General features: G+C 37.9%; 1 protein-coding gene across 1 annotated transcript in view; it reads left to right on the top strand.

The window, feature by feature from the left end:
* nup210 (nucleoporin 210) overlaps window positions 1–13,904 on the top strand; it is a 116,772-nt gene that overhangs the window by 55,815 nt on the left and 47,053 nt on the right. The window contains exons 13-20 of the mRNA XM_048606719.1: window positions 1,855–2,053; window positions 7,594–7,739; window positions 10,467–10,688; window positions 12,005–12,178; window positions 12,967–13,159; window positions 13,254–13,360; window positions 13,542–13,646; window positions 13,737–13,838. Coding sequence (XP_048462676.1) covers window positions 1,855–2,053; window positions 7,594–7,739; window positions 10,467–10,688; window positions 12,005–12,178; window positions 12,967–13,159; window positions 13,254–13,360; window positions 13,542–13,646; window positions 13,737–13,838 — 1,248 coding nt within the window. The remainder of the gene's footprint in view (window positions 1–1,854; window positions 2,054–7,593; window positions 7,740–10,466; window positions 10,689–12,004; window positions 12,179–12,966; window positions 13,160–13,253; window positions 13,361–13,541; window positions 13,647–13,736; window positions 13,839–13,904) is intronic.

Raw genomic sequence — 13,904 nt, 5'->3', positions numbered from 1 at the left:
CTGCGTGGGTCTCCTCCGGGTACTCCAGTTTCCTCCCACAGTCCAAAGATGTGCAGGCTAGGTGGATTGGCCATGCTAAATTACCCCGTAGTGTTGAGGGATGTGTAGATTAGGTGGGTTGTAGGGGGATGGGAAGCTCTGAGGGTCGGTGTGGATGTGTTTAGCCAAAGGGCCTGTTTCCACACTGTATGGATTCTATGAAATTGAAGCAGTAAAGCATTTAGTTTTGCTACAAAAGCAGAACCAGTGACACTTTGCTCAACTTATATTTCAATAACAGTGAATATCAACTTCTGCCCATGACACCCACAATTAAGTGTGGAAAGCAGCAAGTTGCTGTATAGTTTGTTTCACTCCTCTGGTAGCTGTAGTACAACAGTATCTCATTGAGAAACTCATTGTTGAAACACATAAAGTTGCAACACTTGCATGATAGGTACCCAACTAAACTTGACAAAAGAAGTTAGATGCCAGTGTAAGTAAACTCTTAAATGACATGGATCTTAATTGTGCTCAAACTCGTAGTATGACCTTTGTTTTGAAGTGCGGAATCTGGTTCCTTCAGATTTTCAAATTTGTTTGAAACTATAAATAAATGTATGCACAAACTTTCAATCTATTGTTTCAATCTGATCATTTTGCTTCTGTGTATGGATTGTGTCAAGTTAACTACGCTGACAGTTCCTAGTTCAAACTCCACTTCCATTGAGCTTCTCCAATTTTTTTTATTAAAGTGATGCACTGCTATTTCAATTTAAAATACAATGCAGGCCAGCGTCAAAATCATTCTTAGTTTGAGCTAATGGAAACATAATGAACTGATGATAAGATTGGTGTCTTTAATACTTAAAAACCATGTGTGCGCTTCAATTTTCTAAAAGCATACTCGAATAATTAATGTTGGATAATAAGTAGGTGTTCAGATTGAGATGTGCATTATTCTGTAAAAATACTCCATGGTCCAAGATTTTGCCAGGCTTGCACAGACCCTTTTAAAAGAAAAAAAGTAAAACTTTACCTCAAGTTTTTCATCACCTTGAACTGTTTCTTTATACAGAACTCTGCTCAAAGTGCTGCAAAATTAGCTTATTGTGTATGTGGTTCTCGTTGCTTAATCACTTTTTTCTGGATAAATGTAACCAGACTGTTAGAAATTTTATCATATTGCCAATTTTTGTTTGTTTGTTTGGGTCCTCATGCAAAATGGCTTTCTTTTAAATGAGGAACGTATACTATTTTGGTGTAGCTGTCCGAAACATCTGATGAATAACAAATGAAGCTTACAAAAATTAGGAGTATTGCTATGGTTAGCACATGATTTTGCACTTACTTTAAATTAAGTATCAGATTTTTGTTTCATCGTTCTTACTAAGATAAAAGTGCTAGTGGCACCAAAATGTGAATGATTTCAATAAAATTCAAACTGAATATTTGTGTATAAAATAGTGATTACAATTTTGTTTTACCAATGTGTAAAGCTAAATTTTTGTTACATCACATAATCAGTGTTGAGTCAGAAGGAGTTGAGTGCAATACCCATTTCAGACTATTCTCATTAATAGTTCATACAAGCAAAGTTGTATTGGATAAATCGTCTTTGGGATGAGATCTTTAAACAGCAACTGTCTGATTGCTTGGTTACTATGAAATTCCATGGCCCTATTCAAATATGAACTGAGTTCCAGACAGTTGCCTGGTTAGTGAAGTTAAAACCAGTAATTAATGCTGTGCTCTTTTTTTTTTTTGAAAATAAGTGTTCAGTGCTTTGCTGGATAATAACTTTTGATAGATTTTAGTTGTGATGTTTTTGATTTCAGTTTTTAATATTGTTTTAATGCTGTTTCTCTTTTTGAGGTTTACGTAATTGAGCCGATCCAGATGGAGTTTATACCTTGCCAGGTAGAAGCTCGAGTTGGGCAAATATTGGATTTACCACTCAAAATTTACGGTCTCATGAATGAGGAGACAGAAGAAAAAGTTATGTTAACTGACTGCTCCCATTTTGATCTCGTGGTGGAAATTGAAAATCGTGGTATTTTCAAAACTGTAGAAGGTAATGAGAAACATTTGCTCTAAAGATTTAAGAACAATGAAAGAAAAGTGTTAATATCTGTTTAGATTCTTTTCAGGCTTTATTCTTTATTCATTTAGTGGATGAGGGTGTCGCTGGCTAGGCAGCATTTATTGCCCATCCCTAATTGCCCAGAGGGCAGCTATGAGTCAACCACATTGCTGTGGGTCTGGAGTCACATGTAGGCCAGACCAGGTAAGGATGGCAGTTTTCTTCCTTTAAAGGACATTAGTGAACCAGATGGGTTTTTCCGACAATCGACAGTGGATTCACGGTCATCGTTAGATTCTTAATCCCAGATATTTATTGAACTTATTGAATTCAAATTCTACTATCTGCCACGGCAGGATTCGAACCCGGGTCCCCAGAACATTGTCTGGGTCTCTGGATTAACCGTCCAGCAATAATACCACTAGGCCATCACCTCCCCACAAGTTAACTACAAATCTTCAAGGAGTACAGGAGTGGGCTGTAAAGTACTTGACAGTAATAATATATTTTATGTAGCTCTCTTAATGTAATGTGTCTCAAGGCACTTTATAAAACAAAGTATGGCAACAGACCATGTAATAAAATGTTAAGTCAATTGACCCAGAGCACGATCCAAGAGATTGCCTCATGATTTTCATGGTTTGAAGCCCAGGCAACTGAAGGTGTGCCCATCAGTGATGGAGCAGTTGAAATCATTAAGTCCAGAATTAAACCAGCACTGGGATCTGTGAAGCTGTAAGAGATGGGAAGGGGTGAGGAGTTTGAAGCAAGATATTTCTTATTGGGTGCCAGTGTAGCTCAGTGAGCACCAGAGATAGGTGAACAAGATTCAACAAGAGCTCCGACACAGGTGCCAGAGTTGTGGATGATTGCAAGTTTTTAGAGTGTGAAATGTGGGAGGCTATCTGTGGTTACATTGAAATAACCAGGTTTAGAGGGGACGAAGGCATGGTAGAGTATTTCAGCAGGTGAGTTTATGATCTCAGACTGTTGCCTGGGATAGGATTTGAATTAGTACCAAAAAAGCATTTTATCCAGGCACTGAAATCAATGACTTCAATCTTCTCAGCATTTAATAGCAGGAATTTCTGCTCACTGTATCCTGTATTGCATGACATGTAAACACTATTAATTTAGCAGCAAAAAAATGAGTCAAGGGGTCATGGTTAGGCAGGTTGGATGTCTTAACTTTGAAAATGAAAACTGTGCCGCCTTATATTATCATGGCAGATTATAGATGAGAAATAGTGTCTTGAGGGATACCAGAGCTAACAATGTTGAAACTGGAAGAGAGCTATTTCAGGTGTTTTTTTTTTTATGGCTACAATTAGATTAAAAATGGAACAAGGTGAAAGCAATCTCATCCAACTCCGAGGCTTGGAGGAGGATGTCATGGCCAACCATGTTGAAGGCTGCAGCCAAGTTGGACTGGTCCAGCAGTTGGTAGGATGATCTTCATTTTAGTGACAAAGAAATGCATGAACTCTTCATGTGTATTATTTGGGCAGGTATTAAGATAATTTGCAGTAGAAAAATAAACCAGGGTTTTCTTTGCACCCAGAATGCTTAGAAAATAGTGAGGAGGTTTCAGTCACATTTCTATGTGGTCCAGTCAGATCTAGTTGAGTGGCGAAAAGGGTTGTCTGCTGCATCCATTAAGTTTGTGACTGTTGGACCTATGACCATAAGACCCTAAGTCATAAAGAAGGAGAAGGCCGTTTGGCCACTTGAGCTCCTGTGCAGTTCAATAGGATAATGGCTGATCTGACATGCCTCACATCCCCTTTCCTTTATTTCCTCTATAACCCTTGATTCCTCTAATGACCAAGATTCTCTCCATCTCAACTTAAATATACACAAGGACTCTGTGCCACAGCTCCCTGTGGTAATGAGTTCCAAACACAGTCAACCCTCCTGAGAGAAGAAATTCCTCCTTATCTGGATCTTAAATTGTTGCCCCCTTCATTCTGAGACTATGCCCTCTGGTCCAAGACTCTCCCAGGAGAGGAAACATTGTCCTAGCACTTAGCCTGTCAAAGCCCTTTAAGGATCCTATATGTCTTAATGAGATCACCTCCAATTCTTCTGAATTCCAGTAAGTATAGTTCCAACTTCTTTAGCCTTTGCTCAGAAGCCAGTCCCTCTATACTGGGAATCATTCTGAACTTCCTCCAACAAAATTATATCTTTAGATAAGGGGATGAAAACTGCTTACAGTACTCCAAATGTGGTCTCACCAAAACCTTGTGGATTTGCAGTAAAACTTCCCTATTCTTACACTCAATGCCTCTTGAAATAAGGGCCACCATTCCATTCACCTTTCCTGCATCTACGTGTTAGCTTTCTGTGTCTGATGCACAAGTATTCCCAAGTTGCTCTGCGTTGCAGCTTTCTGTAGTTTTTCAGCATTTAAATAATATTCTTTTTTGTTTTCCATTCCAAATGAATAACTTCACATTTTTCCACATTCTACTTCATTTGCAAAATTTTTGCCCTTTTACTTAACCAATCAATATCCCTCTGTAAGCTGTTTCTCTTGCCTCTCGCAACTTGCCTTTCCATCTATTTTAGTGTTGTCTGCAAATCTGGCTGCGTAGATTTGCATCCTTCCTCCAAGTAACTAATGTATGTTGTAAACTGTTGTTGCTGTCCTAATGGACCCCCACTGGCTACAGATCACCAAACTGAAAAAGAGCCACTTATTCCCCTCTGTTCCCTGCCCATTTGCTAATTCTCTATCCATGCCAATATACTACCTCCAACAGCATGGGCTCTAATGTCTTAACCATCTGAAAGTTCACTACAACACTCTATACCCACACTTTCCCATCAATAGATGTTAAGCTAATGATTTTTACTGCTGCCCCTCTTTATGAATAGGGGTGTCACGTTGGCAGTTTTCAGTCATCATACTTCCAAAAAATCATTGGATTCTGGAGAAAATTACAACCAATGCATCCACTATCTCTAGCTACTTCTTTTAGGATCATAATGCAAGGCTTAAGGAGTCAGGGGTGAGTGGCATAGCTGGGAAATAACCAAGCTGAGAATGAGTAATGGCTTTATTTAGGACTAGGGCATCAAAGGTGGAGATGAGGTTACTGTTGAGTAAATCAATGGCCATATGAATGTTATCGCGACTGGAAAGCGAAATAGTGATTGTGCAGGAACTGCAGTACATGCATTTTAATGTAAGCTGGAAGTAGGCCATTCAACCCCTCTAGCCTGCTCTACCATTTAATAAAGTCATGGCTGATCGAATTGCAGGGAGGCAGCAATGTAGTGATAATAGTAATTAGACAAGTAACATTAGCCCTAGTCTAATGTTCTGGGGACAGGTGTTCGAATCCCAGCATGGTAGATGGTGAAATTTGTATTCCGTAAAAGTCTGGAATAAAACACTAGCCTAATGGTGACTATCTAATGTTTGTCAGTTGTAAACATCACTAAAGTCCCTTTTAGGGGAGGAAATTTGTAACCCTTACCTGGTTTAATCTATGTAACTCCAAATCCACAGCAGTGTGGTTAATTCTTAACTGCGCTCTTTGGCAGTAAGTGCCAACAATGCCCACATCTGATAAGCGAGTACTTAAATACAACAAGCACACAGGTGCGACAAGTAATTAGGAAGGCAAATGGTGTATTGCCCTTCATTGCAAGAGTTTTAAGTATATATTGAAGACGCACACAGTCCACAGTCACCACATCAGCCAATAACGTATTACAGAGGTTCACGACTCTTTGAAAGAAGCTTATCATTCAGTCCAGTCTTAATCTGACATTGTTTAATTTTGTGTCCCCAGTACTCCCAAATTATAACTCTGGAGAAGTTTATCAGTAGGGGCACTAATGCAGTCTTTTATATATTTTGTAATGGGCTGCACAAAATGTAACTTCTGATTCTATTGTTCTTTTGATGGTCTGGACTGAGCTGAAAATTGAGGTGTTATTGTAATTCAGCCTATTTATATCTCCTGAAATCAGACAAAAGGGACATAAACAGCTCCAAGATCCTTGCTGCTTTTGGAGTAGCAGATGTTCATCAAGTTAGGAATCATCCTTGTCAATGTCATCTAGATCTTCTCTGTTTTCACGATGTAACTCACCATTGTGTAAAAATTAAATTTGTAATGCAAGTTTGTTTAGTATTAGTTTTAATTACACTGCTTTTCTTGATTGCCAATAAGATATTTTACTTTGTCATGTATCTTCAAGGAAAACTATTTTTGTGGGTGTTTGGAAGTTTACTTAGCAGGCCACTGAACCTTGCAAGCCAGGAAGGTCCCAGCTTCTATTGCTAGCCACCACTGTGAAGGAACAGTTTTTAAAAAAAAAACAAAAGAACTGTGGATGCTGTAAATCAGAAACAAATCCAGCAGTTGCTGGAAAAACTCAGCAGGTCTGGCAATATCTGTGAAGAGAAATCAGAGTTACCGTTTCAGGTCTGGTGACCCTTTCTCAGGACAGTTGACCTACCTGCTCCCAACTTAGGGAGGCAAAGATTAGCCAGGAATCTTTATTGTTTATTGACTTTGGGGTGCACTCAGCATTGGGTTTGGTGTTAACGCTGTCCTTTTTCTCTCTTCTTTCCCCAACTAACAACCCCATTGAAATAGCTCATTGAGAAACTCTGAAAAACACACAAATGACTTTTGGTTTGAGTAAAGTATTTGGAGGTGCTGCTGTCTGTAAATTCATATCCCACCAAAGAGCTTTAGGATTTCAGCAGGGAGGAAGGAATATTGATTTGGGTTATCAGGAGGGGACGATGTACTTTTGAAGACTGCTTGTAAAGTTTCTTTACCATTGTTGGTTAGTACCAACCATACTTTGTTTTGAAACCTGCATCATAAAGTTCATAGCTAAATTGTGAGGCAGCATTCCCAATATAGAATGTGGTATGTGTTTTTGCTTAACCCTGGCTATTGACATCCAGTGAATTGAGTCATAGGGCTCATTTTTAGTTTGATTTGTGCATACCTGTTTAACCAAGGTGGATGTATATGTTATAATGACCCATTTTCAATCAGTATAAATCTGTCTACTTTATACAGTTTCACACTTGGGAAATTTATGGCAGGATAGAAAATTCCCATTAAAAATTTCCTACTGTTTAAATGATATTAATACCATCTATCATGGAGTGACTTATGTATGCTGAATGGAGCAAATGGGCTTGAATATTCAAACAATCTTTTTTCATTCGGTGTTACCATATGTTCTTGAATGGGAAGAGTTTACCTTTGCTCAAAAGGAAATGTATTCTGTTTATTCAACACTCCAATCCAAATATTAGAACAAATGATCAGATATAGTATTGTTACATAGCATCTCAAGGTTGGAGACAAAAGGACTGCAAATGCTCGAAGCCAGAGTCTATAGGTGTGAAGCTGGAAAAGCACAGCAGGTCAGACAGCTCTGATGCTGCAGTGCTTTTCCAGCCTCTCTCGTATAAATCTCAAGGTTGTATGTCTATATTTGTTTTTAAGATTTTTATAAAGGCTATTTTTATAAAACTTGTTTGTTACCAGGGAGACTGGACCCAGGCCCTACACACTGCAGTGGAATAAGAGTTCAAGCGGAGGCTCAGGGTTACACAACTCTTGTGGTTAGCTATAGTCATGGTCATGTGTACCTTACAACCTCCATCACTATTGTTGCATATGTGCCGCTCAAAGTAAGTATTAACAATACAAGGTTTGTATTTATGGCTGTGCCCATCCCCCTCAACTGTTTCTACTCTGTACCAATCATCATAACCTAATGTTTGAGTCTCTCCACAGTTGCAGTCATTTTAGTGTTGCCATTTGTGTAAATTTACACATCTTGCTTTTGTTTATCAAGTTTTAATATTCTCCCAAGGCAAATCCTGAGGTGCAAGGAAAACTGTTATCCAGTTCAATAGGAGTTAGGAAAGAAGTTTAAAAATGAAAACCTTATTTTTAAGAAGGGCTGTGACAACAAAAAATAAAGAACCGGTACAATTGAGGCTGCAGGGGGGAGTTCCGAAGTATAGTATCATGAGGTTCAAGCACGGCTGATAATAACGGGTTCATCAGGCACTAGTCAGAGCCACTAAGTTTGGAAGAGATTATGGAGATGGAGCAGGTTAGAGATGGGGGTAAGGTGAAGCCATTCAAAATTGAAAATTAGACCACAAATTTCAAATCCTTAAGGAATAGTAAGCCAAAATAACACCAAGACAAAGGGCAATTTGGTCTTGGCATGAAATGGATTGTAAGCTGCAGAGATAATTGATAGAAAATGGAGAACTGATCGAGATAGTATGGATTAATTTTGTCTGGAGGTGACCAGGTTGACGTTTCTTCAGGGACCGATGGACTGAAGTGAGGAAAGGGTATCCACTGTTAGAGATTTGGAAGTGGGAAGTCTTGAGTGAGGATGAGGATAAGGAGTTGAACGCTTGGTTTGTCAATAATCAGGGCACCAAGATTCTGAACAATCCGAGTCCGAAATGGTGTTCATAATGGGTATTCGTGTTCATGAGGAAATTTAACAGTTTTCCAAATATTTGTGGATTTTCAAGGAGCTCCCTAACCCATCTTAAATTAAGAGTACTATGAAAAATAATCACCTGCAGTGTTGTGATTCTCTGTGGGACAACTTTTTATATCAACATACCTTTTATGTAGAACTTCTATCATGGAAGGTAAAAATTTGCATACTGATTTCTGGTATGACATTGCTTTACATGATCACTCCTTCATTGTTATGTGGACCTCTTAAAAACATAGCTGTAATAGACTGCTAAGTCAATAATACAGCCTGTGATGTAGCATGGGCATATATTGAGGGTAGTAGGAGAAGCATATGAAATACCAGCTACTGCTTTAATTTTGATGAAGTAGAGATCTAGAAGACAAAAAAGAAGTGAATGTTTTGACCAGATAGTGCTGACCCAATATCTGTAGCACAAATCAGAAAGCAGTAGTAAAGGAGTTTTTATGGCTAGTGGCCTCAATTTATTTGCTGTGTGCAAGTGATTTAACAGTTGATTTGTGTGATAGAAAGTTTAATTTAATTCATCTTTAATGTATGCGGTCAAGGAAAGGGTTTGCATATACATAACATCATTGTATAGGCAAAGGATGCATTATGGCGTGGAGAAAAATTATATTATTGATTACTTAACATTAATGTTCTATTTGAAGTAATTAATCCACTAAATATGATGAAATTATTATAGTTGTAACAATTGATCAAGTTGGCTAGTGTTAAGTGATCTGTGTCAAAACAGCTCTATAAATTGTATATTAAATGAATACTTGAATTTTGTCAAAACAACTAAGAGGGGACTTGTTGACTGCTCATACATTCACACTAAATGAAGAGAATTTTAAATGTTTCGTTCAGAGAAGGTACTTTGGAACATCTTTGGACTGTCTTGAAAGCATTGGGAAGAGCTTAAGAACATGATTACAAAATAATAACTATGGGCACTGAAGAAAATTGACTGAATGTGAATTCATTGTAACACATCAAGTTACCAGTGTCCTTATTGATTGGAACAAACAGTTCTTAATTACAAATTCAGAGATGTAGTAGTATCTAACAATCAGTTGCACAAATATTTTGTGGAGTTCTAAAATAATCCTGCAGTCAACTTGGTACAAAACCTAGTTCAGGCAAAATTTAGTGATACGTCACTTACCTGACTGAAATCCATGCAGGGAATGAAGAAATATTACTCGCTTGTCTGCAAGCTCTTATCTTATTAAATAGCAACTCCTCTTGATTTATGGATGCAAGCAACACAGAAGGAAGGAATACAAATATTGGGACTTGCCAATTCTTAATAACTGCATATTCAAAGGAACAGACAAATCATGATCTTATTAATTGGCCCAAGCAATTGGAGATGCTGTCTAACCTACTCTTGGTCCCTTGACTGCTCTACTTGAAAGTCACGACATTGTTTCTTCTAAATCCCTCCCTGTCAACAACAAAAAAAAGCCTCTACAGCTGCAAGCTCCTAACATATATGTACACTTTATTGTCAAGTTAATTTTCACAAACTCTAATGTGAAACATTACTTGTTATCGTTCTGGATGATAAATGCATAGTCCTCTTTTATTCAGACTGACCTTTGTTTATTATACAGTACTTGCCATATTTAGAAGTTACCTCTGCTAGATTCAACATTAGTTTTTTGCATGATATTGTGTAATTCTAAAATATTCAAATGACCAGAACTTGTATTTCAGCAATGGTTTTCCATTAGTTGTAATTCATAAACCATGGTTTTGAAATAAAAATGCATTGAAATAAAGTTTCAGCACAAAACTTAATTTGCATTCATATTACTAATTTGCAGAAAATCTGAATTTTGAAATAGTGATAACCCATATCATTTTTATCTGCCCATTTTTAAAAAAAATTCAGGCTGTTGATCCAGTATCTGTTGCCTTGGTAACTTTGGGATCCTCGAAGGATATGCTATTTGAAGGAGGTCCCAGGCCCTGGGTCTTGGAACCCTCAAAGTTCTTTAGAGATCTTACAGCTGAAAATGAAGGAAGTATTATTCTTCACCTGGTTAGCTCCCCAGCATTTAGAAATCAACCTAAGCATGTAGTGAGAGCTACTTGTACAGCATTGGGAGAACAGGTAAGAAAAAATCTTTCTCTGTATCTTGTATTACTAAACTTAAGCTGTACAGCAGTTTCCTCCGTGCTGTAAAATTGTACAATAATATGTTGACTATATTTAGTCTTTTTGCATTTATTTTTTGAGAGTGCCCTACAATGTTTGGAATCCTAAGTAGCGCAAAGGACATTGTAGGAATTCTTCGGGGTACTGTCCTAGCACAGCATACAGGTTTGGGCTCGTGAGTGTCAAGTAACTTTGCCAACGCACAAATGCAAGGCAATTACTATCTTCAACAGGAAACAATATGATTACCTTCCCCTTTATTCCATGGCAATTACAATTAATAAATCTGCACCATCAGATCCTGGGGTGTTACCGTTGTCCAGAAGTGTAACTGGAAATGCTCTGGCCATAAACCCACATCAGTTGCTGGGAATTCTGAGGTAATCTGCTCCCTATTCCACTGCCTGTCCACTATCTTCAAGGTACAACTTGGGAGAATAACGGATGTTTTCCACTTGCTGGGATGAGAGCAGCACAACACAGTCCAAGGCAGTTGTCATTGAATAGGCATATTCAAAGGATTATTAAAAGGACAGGTACCCTCTCCAGTAGCTAGTCATTAATTTCCTCCCTCACAGCATCAATGCACAGTGAAAGCAGTGTATATCATATAAAGATGCACTATAGCAACTTGGTAAATGGTTCTTCAACAAAAGCTTCGAAACTTGCAATGTTTGCCATATAAAAGAACAAGGGAAGGACCATCTCTTTAAATCATCATCAGAAGTGCTGAGTGCATAAAGGGATTCAGTGGTAGATATAAGTAAGGAAAATTGGGTGGAAGTTCTCTGAGCAAAAACACCACTGTGGAAAAAAGTTAGGTCGAATTTCCTGATTCTGTGAAATCTCATGGAAACCATGTGCAGGTTTCCAAAACGTGTCTCAGTCCCACGTCAGAATGTTGTATATGTTTTTTGGCTGGGTCAAAACCATGAAGCTCCCTTCCTAATGGTACTGTAGTTTTTACTGACAATATGATTCAAGAAGACAACTCACTGCTGCCTTCTTGAGAACCTTTCGGAATAAGAATTAAATGCTGGCTTTTTCAGCAAAGTTCACGTATCGTGACCAAATACAAGAAAATGTCTGTACATTTTCAATGCTGTCTGTACAATGCTGAATTTAATCAGTCTGTGTAATATCTATAATTTTTTGTGATCTTTGATTAAGAAAAGCTACTGTTTCCCTCCTGATTTAAGGAATATGTCAGCTCCATTGGTTGATGTTTGTCACTCTAAACTATGTATTGTGTGTATTTTCTTCTCCCTTAGGTGTTGGCTTTGACAGTGGGGAACAAACCTAGTCTAAAAAATACTTTGCCTGCAGTGGAACCAGCTGTTGTCAAGTTTATTTGTGCTCCCCCATCTAGGCTCACTTTGACTCCGATATACCTGAATCCTCAACTGGATTTATCATGTCCTTTGCTTCAACAAAATAAACAAGTTGTAAGTCTCTATTTGATGTGCTGTAAAATTGAAAAATGAATGTTTCGATTGCAATGGGGGGGAGGCAATGGTCTAATGGCATTATCGCTAGACTGTTAATCCAGAGGCCCAGGTAATATTCTGGGGACCTGGGTTCGAATCCCACCGCGGCAGATGGTGGAATTTGAACTCGATAAATATCTGGAATTGAGAGTCTAATGATGACCGATGGGCAATAAATCCTTGTCCAGCCAGCCAACGCCACGGAATGAATAAAGGAAAAAAATATTTTGTTTATGTTTCTAAAATGGTTACCACGTTCCGATCAGATATTTAATACACTTGGTTTTTACTTTTTTTTTCCATTTGTGGGATATGGGCGTCACTGGCTAGCCAGGATTTATTGCTCATCCCTAACTTCTCAAAGGGCAATTAAGAGTCAGCCACATTGCTGAGTGGAGTCACATGTAGGCCAGGCCAAGCCAGGGAGCGATGTCAGACTTCCTTCACTAAGCAACATTAGTAAACCAGATGAGTTTTTATAATAATCGACCTTGGTTACATGGTCATTTGGATTAGCTTTTTAATTTCGGATATTGATTGAACTAAAATTTCACCATCCACATGATAGGATTCAAACACATGTCCATAGGTTCTGGATTTCTAGTCAAGTCCCAATACTGTTACCCAACTGCAATTGCTACATGCATGTCAAGTCAGTGCAGTTAATTGGACTTTTATTTTTATGTTGGACCTTTAATTTCAAATTGTTTCAAAATATTACATTGTAATACTTTTTTATCTTCTAGGTTCCTGTATCAAACTATCGTAACCCAGTCCTCGACTTGGAAGCATATGATCAGCAAGGACGTAGATTTGATAACTTTTCCTCCCTTAGCATTATTTGGGAATCATCAAAACTTTCCCTAGCCAGCATTGAGCTCAGTATGCCTATGCAAATGAATGAAAAGGATCATGGAAATGGACAAAAGAAACAACATGGTATTGATATGATTAAAAGTTTGTTGGTATATATTGTTAAAATGGAATAGTTTGTTTATTTGGATGGTGCATTTTACTTTATCTTTTTAATCAGGTTTACAAACTGTGCTGGTTCATCGTGAATCTGGGACTACGTCTATTACTGCAACTGCAACAGGCTATCAGCAGGAACATCTCAATGCAGCTAATGTTAAATCTGTGGTATGTTAACTAGTTGGAGTAAAACAACTCAGTGCAGACTTGGGCAACGGATGTTTTTTTAATGACGAGTCGTTTAAACCCTAATACTGTATTGTCATTGTTTACTTATTATCCGGTTAGAAGCTTCTAACCGATGAATATTGGGTATTCTAACTTTATTGATTCTCTCTTCTTATAATAGTATGATCCATTGATCCCTGTATCTGCTACAATTGAATTGTTGCTTGTGGAAGATGTCAAAGTTATCCCGGACAATGTCACCATTTACAACCATCCTAATGTTAAGGTAAAGATGTGTTACTTTCTTTTTGAGATATATGCTCAAATAAGATTGTTTTTGTTAACTTAGAGCTTTCAATCTTTTTCTGGTTAAAAGGCAGAGCTTTCACTCAAGGAAGGATCAGGATATTTTTTCATTAATACAACTGCAACAAATCTAGCGAGGATCAACTACCAGGAGGCTCACGGAATTGCTCAGGTGAGTGAATCATTATTTGTATGATACTGTGGGGATGGGAGAACTTCCTATGTTTAATAAAAACCA

Source organism: Rhincodon typus, chromosome 16, assembly GCF_021869965.1.
Source record: "Rhincodon typus isolate 14 chromosome 16, sRhiTyp1.1, whole genome shotgun sequence".
Taxonomy (NCBI): Eukaryota; Metazoa; Chordata; class Chondrichthyes; order Orectolobiformes; family Rhincodontidae; genus Rhincodon; species Rhincodon typus.
The sequence above is the reverse complement of the archived record's forward strand: the minus strand, read 5'-3'. Positions and strand labels throughout refer to the sequence as shown.